The sequence below is a fragment of the Lampris incognitus genome, chromosome 21 (genome assembly GCF_029633865.1).
Source record: "Lampris incognitus isolate fLamInc1 chromosome 21, fLamInc1.hap2, whole genome shotgun sequence".
Lineage (NCBI taxonomy): Eukaryota > Metazoa > Chordata > Actinopteri > Lampriformes > Lampridae > Lampris > Lampris incognitus.
In genome coordinates, this window is record NC_079231.1 from 10440303 (window position 1) to 10462035 (window position 21733).

At 45.9% G+C, this 21733-nt stretch overlaps 1 protein-coding gene across 1 annotated transcript; it reads right to left on the bottom strand.

Moving 5' to 3' along the window:
* Window positions 1-4327: 4327 nt before the first annotated feature.
* Window positions 4328-21667, bottom strand: clcn4 (chloride channel, voltage-sensitive 4). The gene is made up of 12 exons (XM_056301190.1): window positions 21652-21667; window positions 20580-20734; window positions 18883-18982; window positions 15861-16048; window positions 14545-14667; window positions 13489-13695; window positions 12566-12646; window positions 10406-10951; window positions 9190-9376; window positions 8317-8715; window positions 7091-7307; window positions 4328-5373 (listed from the first exon to the last, which is right to left on the bottom strand). The coding sequence occupies exons 1-12, from the start codon at window positions 21665-21667 to the stop codon at window positions 5283-5285; spliced, it is 2310 nt and encodes a 769-aa protein (XP_056157165.1). The 3' UTR covers window positions 4328-5282.
* Window positions 21668-21733: the final 66 nt, after the last annotated feature.

Below are 21733 nucleotides of genomic sequence, written 5' to 3' on the forward strand. Positions count from 1 at the left end.
TTGTGTATAGTTGTGGTTTTGTGGAGGGTTGGATATTCTACACCGTAGGTGAGGAGTTAGCAGTGGTGTGTGAAAACTTTGCATTACGATAGTGGAACTTATATGTCCAAAAATTGTGAAAGACTTCTGAAATGTTCCTGAAGTCTTGTCTCATATTTACGGGGACCGCCCGTCACTCCCCCACGGACCACCAGAGGGCGCCCCGCCTCGCTTTCAGCACCGCAGACTGAACTCATTCCTCAAACTTTTTACGTCTCATAATTCAGTAAAAGAAATGTGCTTTTGACAGATTACTTAGAAAACATAATAAAATGCTCGTGTTTACCGCCTCATTATTACAAACAGATGTGACCTGTTAAAATCACGTTTTGTAAACCAAAATCCTAAGTTAACAGCCATCCTGTGAAAGAACCCCACTCTTCATCGTGTCTTCTTCAACATGTACGTTTATCCTATAGATGTTGTGTCATTTCTCCTCTTCATTCCTTTAGTCCTACAATAAATCATTTTCAAATGATAAAAATGTGCTGCGATTCATTTTAGTAAATAAGTGTCTCGCAATATTTAACCGCTTAAACTGCTTCTGTGAAATTTGATTGAATAAAAACAATTATTAAATTTTACAAACATCTTTATTTTCATTGGGGAAACTGTTTAATTTCAGTTTTGAAAAGGCTGTTCTACGCATCATAATGTAACCGGTTATTTTCTTGCCTGGTGCGGGATTCGATACGGGGTGTACTGCACCGCAAGGCGACCGCCTACTGTTGCATTAAAGTTAAGGACCCTTTAATGCAACAGTAGGTGGCGATAATGCTCCATCTGGTTCCAGTTCGCCATTAATCCAAAAGAAGCAGAAGAAGAAGAAGAAGAAGATGATGATGTTTGTTCCATTTCATTCTGATCCGATTCTGACATTCATGACGTCTACTGGCTTACAGCGTCCAGACATCTTCCACCAGTGTCAGCATCACACATGTATACTAAATTATTCAGGAAAACAGATGCAGTTGATCTTTATTCATCTTTGACCTCGGTTAATTACACAAAGTACATTTTCATGTGCGACGCTTCATTTACAAATCCAACACAAAAAAGGTGCAAGTATCCGTTTTCTTGACTAGTAGTGTATCTGATAAATAAAGCTTAAAATAAAACATATTTAGGGCTCAGCAATAGTGTTTTCAGACAGAGAAAGAATAAAAACAAAATGTCCATAACAAAACCTTCATTAGCGTTTAGACACACACACACACACACACACACACACACACACACACACACACACACACACACACACACACACACACACCATTATTTTCTTCAGTACATTCTCTTGGCATTTAAAATTAAAGTGGATGATTGGCTTTTACCGGGGACAGACGAGCGTTCCCACATGTTTTACTTTATAAGTTATCAACACGTTTCCTTCATTTAGACTGTTTTGATCAGTTGGCAATTTACTGGAAGCAGTGACTGGCTGAGAAAAAGTAGATCCAGTGGTTCTCAGTCAGGTCCTCAGGTACCACCAGTACTGATGATTTTCTATTCTCACAGGTAGTTCATCACAGTCATCTGAACAACAGGTAAATGTGATGAACTACCTGTGTCTGAGTACTCTGCTACATACTTACAGAATATACTGCATACTATAAATACTATATACTGTTAACCACACACTATCAATTAAAATGTGTTAGTATGTACAGTAAATCTAATATACTGTCATCAGAAAACCAGTGGAAGCGATGGCAAGCAGATACAGCTCGTGCAACCTAGATGTCCGTAACAAACTACATCTCCATGGTAACCACACAACGCTGCCATTTTCTTACAGAACATTGTCCGGTTAATTCATACACGATTTTTCAGCGAAATCAGCTTACATCTCGGAATTTTTAGTGTTCTATATTTACCATGCTATGGACATCTTAAACTCACCTCAACCACCACCAATGTGCAGCACCATCGCGTTATTATGACTCCCACGGCACTTTCCCTACAGCACAGTGTCCCCATGTGATATTGGGCTAATTGACTTGACTAGAGGGGAGACTGCCCGCTACTGGCCCCCCAACACCACTTTCAGCAGCAGCTTCATTTTCCCAGGGGGTCTCTCATCCAAGTACCAGCCAAGCCCACACCTGCTTAGCTTGAGTCATCCAGCAGAACCAGGGGACATGCTGGTATGACTGCTGGCTCATACACCCACTATGGCCATAGTACGTACTTTATAGTACCCACTTTCAGTATGCTACATTAAAATACTTGCAGTTTGGCAAAATGTTGCCGAAAAACATAATATGAATTGACTGGACACTATTCTAGAAGAAAATGGTGTCTTTGCGTAGTTACCTTGGAGATACAGCTCGCACAGGCCACCACGTTCAGTCACTTCTGCTGGTAGACAGAGTAGTATAATATATATAGTATTATAATATAATAGATCCATGATACAAATGTGTTTTAATGGACAGTAAGTACTAAGCAGTACATAATACTGATCATATGCAGTATATTCTACTCGTGGGTCATATGTAGAAGAGTATTTGCAGTGCTGGTGGTACCTGAGGGCCTGATTGAGAACCAGTGGTCTACGGCAAACCAGAGTACCAATGTTTTAACAACATTAAATATCACAACATATGAAATAACAGCAGGTAAAACTACATAAAATGTACAGTTACATGTGCAGCTGGACAAAACATCAACGTCCGTCTGTACATTTCTGATTTTTCTACAGTTTCCAACCAAACTTCTAAAATGATAAAAATGATATTTAAAGGTTTTTACTTTTTAATTTCCAGTTCTGCCCAGTTTAACAGTGTGCTGGGGCAAAGTGACACATAAAGACGGGTTCCAGTATTTCTGTGGCGTTTACCTCGAGTCAACATAACAAGAGCGTGTCATATGGTACCATTAAAAAAATGAAATTAGTTTTTAAAATTAAGCAAAAAAACACCAACACACAAAGGAAAAACATAAATCAGGCAGCAACACGGTTAAGAAAAAAAAAAGTCAGCCTTGACACAAAGTGCAGCTCCTGCAGGTCAAGAGCGAGGTCCGGATTTTACACTGATAAGAGTTTTTCCTCAAACCTGCCAAACGTCACGAAGTTTTAAGTTAATCTAGGAGAAATGCATGATGGGTCTTTTTCAGCCACTTCTCAGGCAATCCTCCAGAGGAACCTGAATACAGTTTTCCTCCACGTCATCCTACTTCTCCACCTTTAACCTCCACACCAGGTTTTCCAGACAGATCGGAAGCTGGTTTGTGTCCTTGAGGATAACGTGTGTTCCCAGCAGCGGAGCGTAAAGACCATGCTGCCGTTGCGGCAGGACAAAGAAACTCACAACACGCTTAATCAAAGTGCATCTAATATGTGGCGGTGAGAACTAAGACAATTATTCCACACATCTTGGACAGTGTTCAACAACTTTTAAGATATCAATACCTGGAAATAATCAGAATCAGTTTTCCGATGACCCACCAGGTCCCAACAGGAAGCCTGGTAATATCGTTACCACTATACTTTCTCTCTCTTCTCCCACAAATATCCTCAATCCCAAAAACACATTTGGACAGGAGCTCTGAATTCAAGGTACCCTATGTGAAGTAATTCAGTGTACACCGGTGTACATGGTAACAGACAAACACGCCTCAGCTTTAGACACTGGCACGACTAAAACGTGCTGAGTTAACAGCTCCAGTTTCCTGTCTCAGTGTGGCGCTCTGGATTTTGAGCACTAAAACAAGCCAAGCTCATACAGTAATGTGATTTTCCACTGACAGACAACCAAAACCACAACAAACAAGTAAATAGAGGTTCCTGGTTCTTTCCACCAGCTTGGGTTTACTATGAACTTCATCCATCCATTCATCCACTATCCAAACCACTTATCCTGCTCTCAGGGTCACGGGGATGGTGGAGCCTATCCCAGCAGTCATTGGGTGGCGGGTGGGAAGACACCCTGGACAGGCCCCAGTCCATCACAGGGCCCACGCAAACACGGGGAGAACATGCAAACTCCACACAGAGGACGACCCGGGACGACCCCCAAGGTTGGACTACCCCGGGGCTGGAACCCAGGAGTGAGGCGACTGCACTAACCACTGCGCCACCGTGCCGCCCCCTACCATGAACTCGACTTTTTAAAATCATTCAGCTTCGATGAAACTACAAAAATGGTGACACAAGATCCAAAACTAAACCGTGCTTTACTGACCGAAAAGCTCCCTCCTCTTACTGGTGTTTTTGCATGTTTTAGCCCATTTACTAAAGTGCCATATACATTACATTACTGCTGGCCAGCCATTTTCGCAGTGTTTGAGTTTTTGAATGCATTGTGATGCCTTCCGTGCAGCCATTGGTTTCCAGTGATTTCAGTGTGGTACGAAATTCAACTTGCAAAGACTCTGAAACTTGCTTGAGAGATTATCCATCACAGTGAACACCCATCCATCCATCCTTCCATTATCCAAACTGCTTATTCCAACCGGGGTGGCTGGAGCCTATCCCAGCAGTAATTGGGCAGCAGGAGGGGAGACACCCTGGACAGGCTGCCAGACCATCACAGGGGGCGGGCGGGTGGACACGCGCGCGCATGCACACACACACGCACGCACGCACACACACGCACACGCACACGCACACACACCTATAGGGACAATTTAGTACAGCCGATTCACCTGACCTACACCTACATGTCTTTGGACTGTGGTAGGAAACCGGAGCCCCCAGAGGAAACCCATGCAGACACGGGGAGAAAATGCAAACCCTTCTTGGACCTTCTTGCTGGGAGGCGACCGCGCTAACCACTGCACCACCGTTCCGCCCCACAGTGAACACGTAGTCGCCTTTATTTTTGTTCAAAGTTATATTATCGTTGCGGTATGATACAGCTGAAAGAGCAGGTTTATTTGAGAATTTTGTGGGGTTTTCTACTGCATTGTCCCACGACGATAACCAGGAAAGTGTGAAAAACGTATTAAAAAAAAGTCTTAAAACACCATGGAATGCTTTGGAAGATGGTCGGGAGTAAAATAAAATACACATGATTTGTAGTAAATGGGCTACAACACGTAAAAACACCGGTGTGGTCCTTTAACGCTCCCGTGCATTTTCCACTGAAAAGCATTAAACTTGGATGCAGCATCGCTGTAGACACTATGGGGGTCAGTGGACTTGCCTGTCTGGAGAAGGGGGTTTCACAGGCTGGCGTACAGTAGCATTGCACCTATTTACACAGTCTCTTGAGCCCGGACTGATCCAGTTCTGGTGGCTAGTTAAACATGATGGACTCTGGGTCCTGGTTCATCATTTGGGCCATGTGTCGAAGTACATCCTTCTTGGTGATGATACCCAAGAGACGCCTGGTGAGACAGACACACACACACACACACACACACACACACACACACACACAAATATAATTGTGTTGACTTGGGGTGCAGGACACGCAGTGTTTCATTGAGATTACTGTGTCATGGTGAAAAGTCAATATGACAAGTGAGTGCTTTCACAAAATAAACTATTATAAATTATTTATGCTAAGGGCGTCTGGGTAGTGTAGCGGTTTATTCTGTTGCCTAGCAACACGGGAATCGGCAGTTCGAATCTCCGCGTTACCTTCGACTTGGTTGGGCGTCTCTACAGACACAATTGGCCATGCTAGCGCCTCCTCTGGTCGGTCAGGGGAGGGGGAACTGGGGGGAATTGGACGAGTACAATTGGGGAGAAAAAGGGGGAAAAACACACCCACATATATATATATATGTATATATATATTTATGCTAGCAATTTACATCTCGACATGACTCCCACTAGCTATGTTACCATCTATATGTTTTCAGCAAATTTTTAATTTGCTAACTAGAAGAGTGTACTGATCTCTGCCACGCATACGTATTGAACTTGGCGACAACCCCCCCACCCCTTTTTCGCCTACCAGTAGAAGGGAAATACACGCTCACACAGACAGATACAAAAGTGTTTTTCCTGCCATAATAAGACTTTCATGCAGCACCCAAGTCCATTGAACAGGAGATATAGAAAAAAATGTTTTTAGTATGCAGTGCTCAAACTAAAAAAAATCCAGCTGGTAAAAACGTTTTGCCTGTCAGTCTGTGGATGTGCAGCCTCCGCGGTGGACCCTCCCACGAAAGTGACCAAGTCTGGTGTTGAAGACAGAGATCAGACTATCATAATTTCAAAGCCCTTATTAAAAGACATCAAACGTGTTTAACCATCGCAGTTTTCATGATATAAAATGAATCAAGGTGAATGGCTGCTCTGCTATGACTTTGCTTTTTTTGTTGTTGACTTTTTTTATGACTGTCATTCATAAAACAACGGTAAGAAAACATAGCTCAGCCTGGGGCATGTTTTATTGTAGCTAGTGAGATGATTTCCAGCTGTGGCTGCGATTAATCTACTCTTGAAAATGTATTTTTACATCTGAGTTTTAACACTGGAGACTACGACACCTCCCTGTGACAGCGGGGTGAATAAGGTGAATTATTTTTGATTCATCCAGCGTTCCTCCAGTTCTCCTGTGCTGAGCTCAGCAGTCATCCATAGACATGAGTCGCGGATGTGCGCGGTTGACTCAGATCGGGCAGCGTCGGAAAGCAGCGCTGGCCGAGTGAGCGAGAGAGTGAATGAAGAGAGCAAGCAGCGATAGCGAGAACAAACATTTTTTGAAAGTTTCAAATCACTCTAACCACGAGAGGTTCTTCATCATACAGTCATAACTGTATGAAAAAATTTAGGCTGATAGATCCAGTAGGTCCAGCAGTTTGCGAGATTAGCCGCAAAAATCCCGGAGGATTACGCGGCGATAATACAAAAGGCTGAATACAATCACCACATTTCAACAAAGAGAATTCTAAATACCACAACACGTTTTTACGCTAGCTTGGGGCTTAAGGTGGAAAATTTGTGCTGATGCAGAGAAGATTTGATAAATATATAACGCCTTCCCTGGTCTTCGTCTCTGGCTGGCGTTGAGTACGAGAAGGTACAGCTGTATTAATTTACAATCGTGACTCCCCTCATGGCACATTAGCTCATCTCCGAGTCTGTCCTTACCCGCTCCTGGTGACCAGACACTGACGGAGGCCCAGCTTCCTGAAGATGTCCACCACCGTCTCCATGGGCGTGTGGTCGGTGACGGTGAAGGGGCTGAGGTTCAGGATCCGCCACAGCTTCAGTGGCTGGGGGTTGCTGGCTGGAAGCTGGGGGACGTCCTCGGTGAAATAGACCACCGAGCTGCTGACCACGCCGTCCTGCTTCTGACGGGCGTTCTCTGTGGACAGGAACATAAACAGCTGTTAAATGGAGGATGGTTTGGTTTTCTGAGGTTCTCACTATGTGTCCCACTTACATCAAGTCAGAAGACAAACTGGTGGATTTCTTTTTTATGTCTGTGTGTGCAGTTCGAAGGTATGCTGAACGGTGATTTTAGCCTAGCTTAGCTCAATTGCTGGATGTCTATCAGGATCATTAGCACATCCTCTCCGATCATTTATACTTTTTACTCGTTAGCTTAGCATAAACAATTTTCTTAGCCTACCTTTTCACAAGTCCATGAAAAATCCTAAAAATAAGTTTCGAACTATATTTCCGTAATTAACATATTAACACAGTCTAATGGCTTTTAAAGGCCTAATATTTGTAAAATAGAATTTAAGACTTTTTTTGACCCCCCCCCTTTCTCCCCAGTTGTATCAGGCCAATTACCCCACTCTTCTGAGCCGTCCTGGTTGCTGCTCCACCCCCTCTGCTGATCCGGGGAGGGCTGCAGACTACCACATGCCTCCTACGATACATGTGGAGTCACCAGCCGCTTCTTTTCACCTGACAGTGAGGAGTTTCACCAGGGGGGCGTAGCACATGGGAGGATCATGCTATTCCCCCCAGTTCCCCCTTCCCCCAAACAGGCGCCCTGACCGACCAGAGGAGGCGCTAGTGCAGCGACCACGACACATACCCACATCCAGCTTCCCACCTGCAGACACGGCCAATTGTGTCTGCAGAGACACCCGACCAAGCCGGAGGTAACACGGGGACTCGAACCGCCGACCCACATGTTGGTAGGCAACAGAATAGACCGCTACGCTACCCAGGCGCCCCTGATAGTTTTCTTTTTCTCTGGAATTTACCTGCATACCATCTTTCTCTGTAAGGATTATAGCCCTCTCTTTTCCACATTCTCTCAGTTTGTATTTGTATATGTCGCTCTCATATGACAAGAGCTGCTGTATGAATACACAAGAGCACACATGACCATGAATGTACCGGGGGGTGGTTCTTACTGATGGCCAGGGTGAGGTCCCGGCGCTGGACGAAGCCGATAAGCCTCTCGGACTCCCGGGATACGACCACAGGGAAGCCATTGTAGTCAGTCTCCTTGATGAGTGTCTCCACATCCTCCACGGTGGTAGTGTCTTGGGTTAGCAGGGCCAGCGGCGGCTCGCTCCGTCTGGGCCGCATCACATCCGTGGCCAGGGTGCGATGGGTGAACTCGTCCCGCACGTCCAGGTAAGGGTAGCCGTTGAGCTGGATGTGCGACTCGTAGATGCCCTCCTTGCCAAAGGCGTCTGCCACCCACTTGCTGGTGACGGCAGCAGCCATCAGGGGTACAATGTACTCCAGACCGCCCGTGAGCTCGAACATGATCACCACCAGGGACACGGTCATTCTTGTCACCCCACCTGAGGACAAACAATCATGAAAACTTTACTCATCCATCCATTCATCATCCAATCCATCCATCCAACCATCTTTTAAACTTGCTCCAATTCATGGTTGCAGAAGGCTTGAGTTTATCCTAGAATACACTGGTTGCCAGTCTGTCGCAGGGCTAACACACACAACCACACACACACACACACACACACACTCATTTCCGACATGCATGTGCACATAAATCTTTTTACAAGGCATTGTAATGACAATTATTATCCAAAATGAAGAATTAGCATTTTTCAGAAATAAAAAGCTGACACCTTCTGTTCACAATGCTTGAGAGAAAGATTAACAAGTGAATTAAGTCCCTGACAGACATCCAATAATCAACTCTTGGTAAAGAGTTGTTCTTTAAAATGAATTTACGGTGTTTTGGCATTACAGTTGGCAATCTGACCCAAACTGGGATTTACAAGAACCAAATATCACCGTCCACTCACCAAGACAGGCAGCAGCGCCCACCATGGCGTACAGTCCCGGCGTGACGCAGTCGGCGCCGGGGCGGCACCAGTTCTTGAAGATGATCCAGTCATGGTGGTGGTATGCCATCTGCTCCACGGCAATACCGACAATACGCCCAGCGATGGCTCCCACCGCCATGCTGGGAATGAACAGACCTGAAGGGATCTGGACAAGGTGGTAACAATCAACCTATCCATCAATCCATCAATCTACACAGCATATACAAATTCACACATACTGTACATCAGCTAAGAGAGCATGTGTGAACGTGGAGAGCGAATACAAAGTGTGGTCAGGCAAAGTGTGTGTGTGTGTGTGGTGGATTTTTCCCCCCTTTTCTCCCTAGTTGCACTTGGCCAACTAACCCACTCTTCCGGGCCATCCCGGTCGCTGCTTCACCACCTCTGCCGATCCGGGGAGGGCTGCAGACTACCATATGCCTCTTCCAATACATGTGGAGTCACCAGCCGCTTCTTTTCACCTGACAGTGAGGAGTTTCACAAGGGGGACATAGTGCATGGGAAAATCACGCTATTCCCCCCAGTCCCCCCCCCCCGAACAGGCTCCCCAACTGACCAGAAGAGGCGCTAGTGCAGCGACCAGGACACATACCCACATCCAGCCTCCCACCTGCAGACACGGCCAATTGTGTCTGTAGGGATGCCCAACCAAGCCGGAGGTAACACGGGGATCTGAACTGGCGATCTCCGTGTTGGTAGGCAACAGAATAGACCGCCACACTACCCGGATGCCCCATGTGATGGGTTTTTAAACTATAAATATGAACTTGAAGTTATTAGCAAATAAAACACAACAGTGAAAAATGTAGCGATGTCATTTTACCATTAACTTTACTTATTCAAAAATTAACGCTAATTAAGAGGCCATGGTTTGTTAATTGGATAGTGGTTACATTTACAAGTCAATAAAGTGTTTTTGTGCTTCCTTTCTCAGTAAAATCATTCCTACTACACACTACAGCTGCTCAGTATGTGGCTATAATGTGTGTATGTGGTGATGTGAGACTAGCTGTGTTGTTGGGATTGTGGTTGTGGTAATATGGTAATATGACTTGCATGTTGTCATTCCCTGGTCTTACAGGCCACCACATTACCCAGCCATACTACAGACCAGAACAAATTCTGATTTCTATTAACTTCACAAAATCTACTTTCATCCCTCTCCTGTACTGACCTTCATGCCGAAGGTGAAGATGGTGATGACTATCTTGAAAATTAGTGCCAGGGCCAGCTGCCACAAGGCGTTGTAGACACCCGGTCCCGCCGGCCGGTCCGGTATATCGTCCACGGGCCGGCTCATGTTGGGGTTGTTGATGTAGTCGCACAGCTGGGACGACTCCAATGCACCACAGTCGTTGAAGAGCTCCGAGATGAGCTCGCTGGTGCTGCGGCGCGTGTACGGGTTTGGGAATGCCAAGACGGCGGTGATGCCGGTCACGGCGATCACCTCCAGGACAGGATACTTCCCCAGCTGGGTGGTCTTCCTGCGCCGGCACCAGGCGATGTTGGCGCGGATGAACAGGGTTCCCCAGAGCCCGCCGAAGACACCCAGCAGGATGAAGGGGACCAACTCGGCCATGTACCACGGCGTGTGGTACTCCACGTAGAACAGCACCAGGCGGCTGTTCCCAAACGGGTTGATGGAGCGCAGTGTGAAGGCAGCCACCAGGGCGGCAAAGAAGGACCGCCACAACGTCTTCAGAGGGAAGTAGTAACTAACCTGGAGCGAGAGAGCGAGAGAGAAAGAGAGAGAGATTTGAAAAAAGTACCTTCTCAATTCATATCTGAGAAATTCCCATCTTGGGTGTCCAGGTAGCGTAGTGGTGTATTCCATTGCCTACCAACACAGGGATCGCCAGTTCGAATCCCCGTGTTACCTCCAGCTTGATCAGGCGTTCCTACAGACACAACTGGCCGTGTCTGCGGGTGGCAATGGGTATGTGTCCTGGTTGCTGTACTAGCGCCTCCTCTGGTTAGCCGGGGTGCCTGTTCAGGGGGGAGGGGGAATTGGGGGGAACGGCATGATCTTTCCACGTGCGAAGTCCTCCTGGTGAAACTCCTCACTGTCAGGTGAAAAGACGGGGTCGGCGACTCCACATGTATCGGAGGAGGCATGTGGTAGTCTGCAGCCCTCCCTGGATCAGCAGAGGGGATGGAGCAATAAATTACTTTTTCTTATATAGTTACTGTTCATGTCTACACCCATTTATAAAGGATTTATTAGATTTGCCTTAGAAACTAAGGAAATCTTTTTATTCGAGTTGAAAGATTACGTCAACATTTATTGGTAATAACCTGCGTAGGAGCAGTTGTCCTCCAGTGTCATGGTACATCTTAAATACTGGGTACGTTCCTGCAGATGTTTATATAATTTATTCAGTAAGCTGTGACTGTACTGTGAAAGGAAGCCTTGTTTGCTTCCATGGTACTACCAGGCTCTTACCATGATTTGCAATAGATTATTCCCTTTCCCGCGCAAGAAACACAAACTTTTACCATGCATGTTCTGCAGCGTTACTGAGTAAGACATTACTATTTACAGAGGAGGTAAATTGAAATTGTGCTGTAAAAGAAAGCGATGTAATGTAGGTTAGTTTCTGACACAACAGCGCTGTTGGCTCTCATTCACTTTCAATGGACCTGACCATCATCTACATAGGAGATGGAGGGTTTTAAGCTTAATGTGGAAAAAACTCCAGTATTGTATTTTCAGACCTGGTGCCCATTTGACACAGTTAGTCATGACACCCACCTTGGTTAGACTGGCACAGGGGGGTGGGCAGCCTTTTTTTATTCTTCGGCATTTCCCCCCTGTTGTATCTGGCCAATTACCCCACTCTTCCGAGCCGTCCCGGTTGATGCTCCACCCCCTCTGCTGATCCGGGGAGGGCTGCAGACTACCACATGCCTCCTCCGATACATGTGGAGTCGCCAGCTGCTTCTTTTCACCTGACAGTGAGGAGTTTCACCAGGGGGACATAGCACATGGGAGGATCACGCTATCCCCCCCCGAAAAGGCACCCCAACCGACCAGAGGAGGCGCTAGTGCAGCGACCAGGACACATACGCACATCCGGCTTCCCACCCGCAGACATGGCCAATTGTGTCTGTAGGGACGCCTGATCAAGCCAGATGTAACGCGGGGATTCGAACTGGCGATCTCCACATTGGTAGGCAATGGAATAGGCCGCCACGCCACCCGGACGCCCCTCCGATTCCCTTTCTGAGGTATGATTCCCACCACCTTCCTCCTGGAAGAGACCAGCCTGCTGGGACGTTTATCCAAGTTCCAGGTGAGTCATTTGGTCACTGTTGAAGGAAGGGGAGATCTTACCTCCTCCAGACTGAACAGGACTCCTCCTATTGGCGCTCCAAATGCGACAGATACTCCTGCCGCCGCCGCTGCAGATAATACCTGTTCAATACACATAAAATCTCCATTAAGGCCACATCAACAGTGTCACCAGAATACAAGCTAAGTTACTGAACCCGGTTGGGAGCACCTTTGGGTTCACCTTCCTTCACACAGAGGTCAGAGGGCAGATGGTTGAAGGACAATCTCGCAACCTGTAAAATCTTCCTATCAGCTATGAAATGAAAACTATCGATAGCCACTGAATTGACCATGGAAATAATCAGTTATCTAAAGAAATTTCAATGTCATGCGTCCTTATTGAGCACCTCCACCAACTATAGTGCGTCTCATCTCAGTTAACATTACTTCCCGTAATTCAGGAGAACAGTACGGCTGCACAATTAATCAAATGTTAACTGCAATTTCGATATTAGCTCACCAGAGATGATTATTCCCTCTGGGTTTAACTCGCTCTGCTGAGAAGCAAATATAATTTTGAGTGGAAGATTTCTACATTCGAATTGTTTTATTTATTCATAGGTTTATAAAATACATTATCAATGTGAAGGCAGTTTTCTGTTGATTTAAAATGCTCAATAAAACAATTCTTCTCCCCAAAGTGGATGAAACAACGTGATAAATAATCGTGATTGCAATACTAAAATTAGTGTGATTATCATTTTAGACATAATAATGGTGGTACTGTTATTCAAGCCAGGGCGACAAGGCCTGTTGTCCTATCCTCACCTGGAGGAGAGGTGAGACACCATTCAGGGTTCATTTTGAAATACATTTCTATTTTGGTTGTCGATCACTGATTTTAATAACCACACATTCGTGTACCGTTATGGTGAACGTGACGGAGCTGAGCTAAAAAGACCGGCTGCAGACTAATGGCCCACCTCTCGTCTTTTGCCCTCGTTCTTGCTGTACTTGGAGAAGAGGGTACAGAAGAGATTCCCGCAGCAGCACGCCACGTGGACCAGTGGTCCTTCCTTCCCCAGACTGAGACCCGAGGACACAGCCAGGACCAGAGTCACCGTCTTGATCAGCAGGGTCCATTTACCCAGATACCCCCGGATGATGAAACCGCTCAGGATCGTCTTAATCTGTACAGACAAACATCAACTCGGCTCAGTAAGGTTACAAAACCCATGCAGGGGTCTCACTCCTTCTATGAAATCGCTTTCCAGGACTTTTCCATGACTTTATCTTAGATATCCATGCCGGACAGCCCTGTGATGGTCTGGCAGCCTGTCCAGGGGCTCTCCCCACCTGTCGCCCAATGACTGCTGGGATAGGGTCCAGCATCCCCGCAACCCTGACAGCAGGATAAGCAGTCTGGATAATGGATGGATGGCTGGATCCATGCCAGATGTTGCTGACAGAAGGTCATACTCAGTATTTACTATCAGTGGAAGTCTCAACAGTCTCTAACTGGACTGAACACGCCATCCAGACTTCACACAGAACGAGAACTAGGAACCACCAATTTAGATGAAGCTAACCAGAGTTTGTATTCCTAAGCCGAACTACATGAACTTTTGTTTTGTTTTATAAATCTTCCTATTCATTTCAATTACAGAGAAAAATTAAATCTAATCATTCCCCAGACATGATTTCCAAGTTTTGGTCCAACTTATGCTGTAGACATCCACTTTTACGTCTGTGACACCTGCGGTGCTGTTAAATCACTGGCAGTTAGGATTTTTGGTCTACCTTGGTCTGTGTGGATGCATCTTTAGTTACTTCCTGTTTTCTACTTTATCTAGCTTGCGTCCCACCATTTTTTTACAGTCTATGTGTTATTCCTGCTGTTCCTGTTCTTGAAATCCTCTCTCTCCTGTCAAGTTTCTTCTATTCAGACTGAAGCCCCCACCACATACGGGAAGAACGCCACGCTGCACCCGTGAAGTACAACAGGCGTAAGCGGTGACGGTAAACCATTGTCTTCTCACCTCAGGAATACCCGAACCACAGGCATATGGAGCAAACACCCGCACCAGGGACACCGCCAGGAAGGAGAAGAGCAGCGCCCACAGGACGTACAGGAAGTAGTTCAACACGTAGGCTCCGGCTCCCTGCCAGCAAACAACAGTTACACAAACATGCCTGAGTCTGATTTAATTTCAGTCGTTTTATGACATGCTTACGAAACTGTGCCGGTAGCAGCCTTGCTCAAGGGCACCTTTTTTTTTTTTTTTTTTAACAGGGTTGTTGATGGACACAACAGCAAGTATGAGATCTATCCGTGATTTCCCGGTTATAGGACGGCCTTTCTAAGACCTGGACTAAACTGCTAGCAGTTAATATGGTAATTAGCACCATGCTGATTTGTATCATACAGATGCCATGGTACACATCATTTACATGATACAAGTTCTGTTTCCTCCCCCTCCCCTTTTTTCTCCCAACTGTACTTGGCAAATTACTCCACTCTTCCGAGCCACCCCAGTCTCTGCTCCACCCCCTCTGCTGATCCGGGGAGGGCTGCAGACTACCACATGCCTCCTCCGATACATGTGGAGTCGTCAGCCTCTTCTTTTCACCTGATAGTGAAGAGTTTCACCTGGGAGATGTAGCAAGAGGGAGGATCACGCTATTCCCCCCAGAACAGGTGCCCTGACCGACCAGAGGAGGTGCTAGTGCATCAACCAGGACACATACCCAAATCCAACTTCCCATCCACCAACTGTGCCTGTAGGGACGCCCGACCAAACCGGAAGTAAAACAGGGATTCAAACCAATTATCCCCGTGTTGGTAGGCAATGGAATAGACCGCCACACTACCTGGATGACCTTAATGGAGAGTTTTAATAGTACTGATATAGCAACATTGTATGTAGAGATGCATCAATATCACTTATTCACCACCGATACCGATTCTGCCTAAGAATTTTTTAAGTATCGGCCGATACCGAATACCGATCAGATCTACTACTTTTGCTGAACAGTGCAGACTTCGACCATTAGTTTGATGTCAAAGGGCAAAAAAAATGAGATAGAATTACTCCCCCCCCCCCATCATTAAAGAAATACAGACTTCCAATGTGCCAAAATAAAGCCGTTTTGCTTCTATTCAGGACATGTTACTCATGGTTTTTGGTATATCCCATACCAGTGTTGGTTTCAGTGCATCCGTAGTTGTATGAAATCACAATGTGTTAAATGATTCAGGTTTGATTTTGTTTCTTTAAGCTTCATTCCAATAAATTACTTATCTCGGCTTTCGTTCAGAAAAGAAATGAGCGTTGTGGTGAAACTCGCGTCTGACCTCAGCGTGGCCGGTCATCAGCTCAGCCCACTTCTGCCACTGAGGACACTTGTCTCGGTCGTCGAAGGTGGTCTCATTGGAGGTCCAGCAGCATTGCTCGTGGCTGTACCAGAAGGCCGTCAGACACACGCCTTCCTTCAGGTCCGTCATCCAGTCCACGGCCAGGTCGATCACGCCGGCCAGTGTGCCTGGTCAACATCACAGGTATGAGAACACATACAGACAAAAGAAGAAATCCAAAGCACTATCCATCCATTATTCAAACTGCTTATCCGAATTCGGGTCGCGGGATGCTGGAGTCTATCCCAGCAGTCATTGGGCGGCAGGTGGGAAGACACCCTGGACAGGCCACCAGTCCATCACAGGGCCAACACACACACACACACATTCACACCTAGGGACAATTTAGTACGGCTGATTCACCTGACCTACATGTCTTTGGACTGTGAGAGGAAACCGGAGCACCCGGAGGAAACCCACGCAGACACGGGGAGAACATGCAAACTCCACACAGAGGACGACCCCCAAGGTTGGAATACCCCGGGGCTCGAACCCAGGACCTTCTTACTGTGAGGCGACCACGTCAACCACGGCGCCACCATGCTGCTCCACCCAAAAGCACTACACTGGTCAAATTGGTTCCTTTTTGCACAGGTGTAACCCCCATAACCCCATTTAACTGGCTGTTGTTACCACCTTTTACACTAAAGGGGTCACTGGCTTTCTTTATTGTGCCTCTCAAAACCTCGGCCGTCCTGTTGTGCAATCCCACGGTAGGATATGACAGCCTGACATTACACTCACAAGGCCTGAATGATACTGGAAAAAATTACATTGTGATATTTTGTCTTTTTTGTGATATGAATTGCAATATTAAAGAAAAAGAGGGGTTACACAACCTAACCAGATACGTTCAGCTTTTTAACTTCAAAGCCCTATTTGCAAAGAATTTATCACTGCAGCAACAATTTTAGAGGAGGAAGTAAGACAAATGACCAACACTGTAATTGACACCATTATATTAATATGAAGTTAATATTCACCCATCATTTCACACAAGTCCATGACCAACACAATATTCACTATGCACTTTGCTTACCGATAAAGAGAATAGGACTCGTCTGTAAATGAGTGCATGAGGAGTGATGTCTAGAGAGGAAATTACAGTAATCTTCACATTACTGTACTTAATGAGAGTCAATGTGGACGGTAATTTTGCTGTCCACGCCGAGCATATATGTAAGACCGCTTAACCAAGAAGTCATTAAAGCCAACTAAATTATATGATTTATCGGATGCACTGAACCATGAAAAACACAACATTTACTGGGTTTTTTTTCTATCAAGCAGAAAAAACAAGTTGTAGCCTAACACAACCAACTGGCCTGTTTTGCCTCACATGGCATCCACTGCAATGTAACTGTTGAAAATACACACATTCCCATGAATCGTGGACCTTGGACAGCAGAATTACTTGGGACTAATGCCGTGCACTCACAGGTGGACACCTCACATGCACATACACAATGCTAGCATCTTACCCTACACACACCCTGCAACATGCTCCACATACATCCTTCCTCCTCTTGTCTTCTCATTTAGCGCATAACTGCTATCTTAAACTGGTAATGATCATTTGATTTAATTATGTTTTGTAGAACACATGTCAGCGTCTGTTTCTATGTCTGTGTCTTATCAGACACATGTTGTCATTTGTCATTTCTGAGTCTCCTTGTTTCACTCGTGGTGACTGGCCCCCTCTTGGAGAGGCAATGCTGATTGGTTGTTCAGCTGATAAAGTTGCAGATGAGGAGGACCGGTGGTGACTATAAACCCTGTGCTCTTGTTATCGCACAGATCATCCAGAGGACGGAGTTATTAAGCAGTTCTTGATAATTAATAAAGACTGCCTCTGCAGGTGGAGAACCTGAACTCCACGTGCAGATGAACTCTGACCAGGACACCGTGGCACGCAGAGTCCCTGTTTAATGCCAAGCCTGCCGACAGCACAGGTTTAAAAATTAAGACAAAAACAAAAAACAAAGACAAAAAGTCCAGGTAGCATAGCGGTCTATTCCCGTTGCCTACCAACACGGGGATCGTTGGTTTGAATCCCTGTGTTACCTCCGGCTTGGTCGGGCGTCCCTACAGACACAACTGGCCGTGTCTGCCGGTGGGAAGCTGGATGTGTCCTGGTTGCTGCACTAGTGCCTCTTCTGATCGGTAGGGGCACCTATTCAGGGGGGAGGGGGAACTGGGGGGAATAGCATGAGCCTCCCAAGCGCTACGTCCCCCTGGTGAAACTCCTCACTGTCAGGTGAAAAGAAACGGCTGGTGACTCCACATGTATCAGAGGAGACATGTAGTAGTCTGCAGCCCTCCGCCGGATCGGCAGAGGGGGTTGAGCAGCTACCGGGACGGCTCAGAAGAATGGGGTAATTGGCCAAGTACAATTGGGAACAAAAAGGGTGGAAAAATCCAAATAAATAAAATTAAAAATATAAATGTGTACATTTTACCGATATATTGTTCAGCTTTAATACTGATGCTTGTCGAGCAGCTGACGATGTGCCGAGACCTGATCATCGTTCTGCCAAATAAAATCCACCTTCCCAGCAGACGTCCATGTGCTCCAGGTCTGATCACGGCATCCTGGACTTCAGGTCTGACTCAGCTGCACTTCTGCATGGCTCCCCATCTCTCTCCACCCAGTTCTGTCTAACTGCACTCTTTTATCTGATTTAAATTAAAAACAGCTAAAACAAAATGTCCTCTCCCTCACATTTGCAAGCCTGTGGACACTATTATCATCAGTTAATCACACTGTAATTGTTAGGATGGCTGAGAAAATCATAGACTTGTGGTGAACGGGGTTTCTCCAGCTGACTCCAGTGTGAATGCATTTTGGTCAAGTAGACCACTGTCAAATACTGGTAGTTTAGAAGATATTCTATTATCACCGCCATTACCAGGCAGAATGTGTGTGTGTGTGTGTGTGTATTTGTGTTTTCTCCAAGTCTACCTGACAGCAGTCCTATCAGCAGCATCACCACCCATCCGGACCAGGCGTCAAGCAGACTCTTAATCAGCTCCCAGAAGGACTCCTTACTCTTACTGGTGATCTGAGGGACACCAACGAAGAAGAATGAATTACGTCGGGTGTACGTGAATTCAGCGTCTCCATGATGTGAGCAGCCAAACAGGATGATATACAGGTGAAAACTCAGAGGCGTTTCCTGCAGTTTTTCAAGGTGAGCGGTGAACAGTCCACATGGTGGTCATATGAAAAGTTTAGAGTATGGTTAGTTGAAATCCATCCATTATCCAAGCCGCTTATCCCAATCGGGGTCGCGGGATGCTGGGGCCTATCCCAGCAGTCATTGGGCAGCAGGCAGGCAGGAAGACACCCTGGACAGGCCGCCAGTCCATCACAGGGCCGACACACACACACCAAGGGACAATTTAGTACAGCCGATTCCCCTGACCTACATGTCTTTGGACTGCGGGAGGAAACCGGAGCCCCCGGAGGAAACCCCGCAGACACGGGGAGAACATGCAAACTCCACACAGAGGACGACCCGGGACGACCCCCAAGGTTGGACCACCCTAGGGCTCGAACCCAGGACCTTCTTGCTGTGAGGCGACCACGCTAACCACTGCACCACCGTGCCACCAGTTAGTTGAAATGTTCCCTTTTTTTTTGCAACTAAGCACACCTGAATAACTGCTGCAGAAAGTGGGGCCACAGGCCGTCACCTGAATAAAAAAAAAAAAAAAAGCTGTTTCATATTTGAAGGGGAAATAAAGCTGAGTTTATTGTGTATGTATGGTAATGTTAAATATATTCATATATTCAAATTTGAATTTGCAGGTCAAAAATGTGTCAAATTTTGAGGCTAAGTGTTGGCTTATGCTGCGGTCAGGGAGATAATTAAGTCTTTCTTTCATTAGCGAGCTCTCTTGGCTCTTTTTTTAATTTCACAAGTCAAATTCCTCCATTCATTCCCAAAACACATACTGGATATGGCTGGACGAATCAGAATCAGAATCAGATACCAACAAAATCAAATATAATATTTTTAACTGAATATCACTAATATGATGATATATTAGTGGTGACTATTGGTGCTTACATAAGACATGTACACAGCAGTAAATGATGATAAATGATCTTAGTAATGTGGATATGATGACCAAGCAGGTAGAGACATTCACTGCTCATCTCACTAAAACAGTGCAATAAGCTCAGAAAATGGTCTCACTTTAACTGTAATGCAGCCTTTAAGACCAGGGCAGGACAACATTTAAGTTACATCACCACATTACCACAACCATAATCCCACTACACACCTATTCTCACATCACCAGATCCATATTATAATATATTGAACAGCTGTTGTAATGGAAGGCAAATTCTAATTTGATTTCAATATTCATATTTAAAATCACAGCCCTAAGGTGCAGACTTTCAATCTGACCCTGTGAGTTCTGGCACCAACGCTGACTTCCTCCGCACGATTTCATCTGAAACACACAAAACTTAATCTTCCTCATTTAGTAATGTTATGTTTGGTCCCTCTGTGGTTTTTAGGTGACCATCAACACCAAGTCAAACTCCTATGTGAACACTTAAGAGTACTTAGGAAACATCTAAATTCGTCGGAAAAACCTGACTGTAATGGGACTGAACCAGAATAAACTTGATGGAGCTGAACAAACCTTCCTGTGGCGGTCGGTGTCTCTGGATTTCTCCCTCAGCCAGTCGATGGTGTGGAAGTCCTCATAGGTGCCCACATCCGGGAAGGGCTCATCCAGGAAGTCCATCAAGTTTCCTGTCCCATTCATCTCCTCCGTGGGAGTGGCGCTGCTGACGCCTGGCGAGGAAGAGAGGTCATCAGACCACACCGTCCATGCATTCATTCTTTAATGATTTATTGTCTTTACCCAGTTCATCATAAACATGCACTCGAGCATCCTGCATGATGCTTGAGGTCATCAGTCCATTGCAGGGCCCACGAACACAATTGTGCACGTACACAAACACGCAAACACACACACTCTTTTTATTTGTTCTTGTTTCATGTCTATTTTTGTGCTGCTTTTCCTCTTGATATATTGTTGTTGTACTACAATAGCCTTAAATTTCTCTGTAAAAGGTCATGCTATTCTGTTCTACTGTATGTTACACATGTAATAATCATCAAACACAAGCCAGAGAAGGAATTCAACAAAGCAGTACACCCAGATCTGTTGGTATTACACTTATCTACATTATCAGAGGTTGTTCATGTGGTGCAATGTTTAATTTAATCTGTTGTCTAAAGGTTATGACAGGAAACACGTAATAACACTGTGGCGTGGTCCTGCCGAGTACTACTGCACATGCGCACGCCGATTATTGTCTGGTGACACGCACGTACTTTAACGCATTAATATGACTAATTAATGCTGATTATAGGGTTTAATAGGCACACATAGGGTTACTTTCGGGGTTTGGCTTTGGGTTAAGGTCGCCAGACATTGCCAGACTTTTCGACAAGGTGACGCAAAACGTCAAAACAGCAGCGGCGTCTCCGCCCGCTGCAGGTTCGCTGTCATTCATCGGACGCACCTGACAACAAACCAAGTGGGGCTTCTGCAGAAAAGACAGCGAGGTCACATGCTGCAGGCGCATGCAGATAATCAAACTAATGATTATATAACGACAAATGGACGTCAGAAAAGGGGCAAATGAGGCCGTGCGTCTAGCCGATGTCTAGCGGGCTCTGCATTCATCAAGTCCGGTCTTTACCTTCGCCAGCTTCCATGGTGGCAGTCCTTGCAAAGGATGGGCGGCAGATAAATGGCTTATTTAACCTCTGGGTGCGCCCACC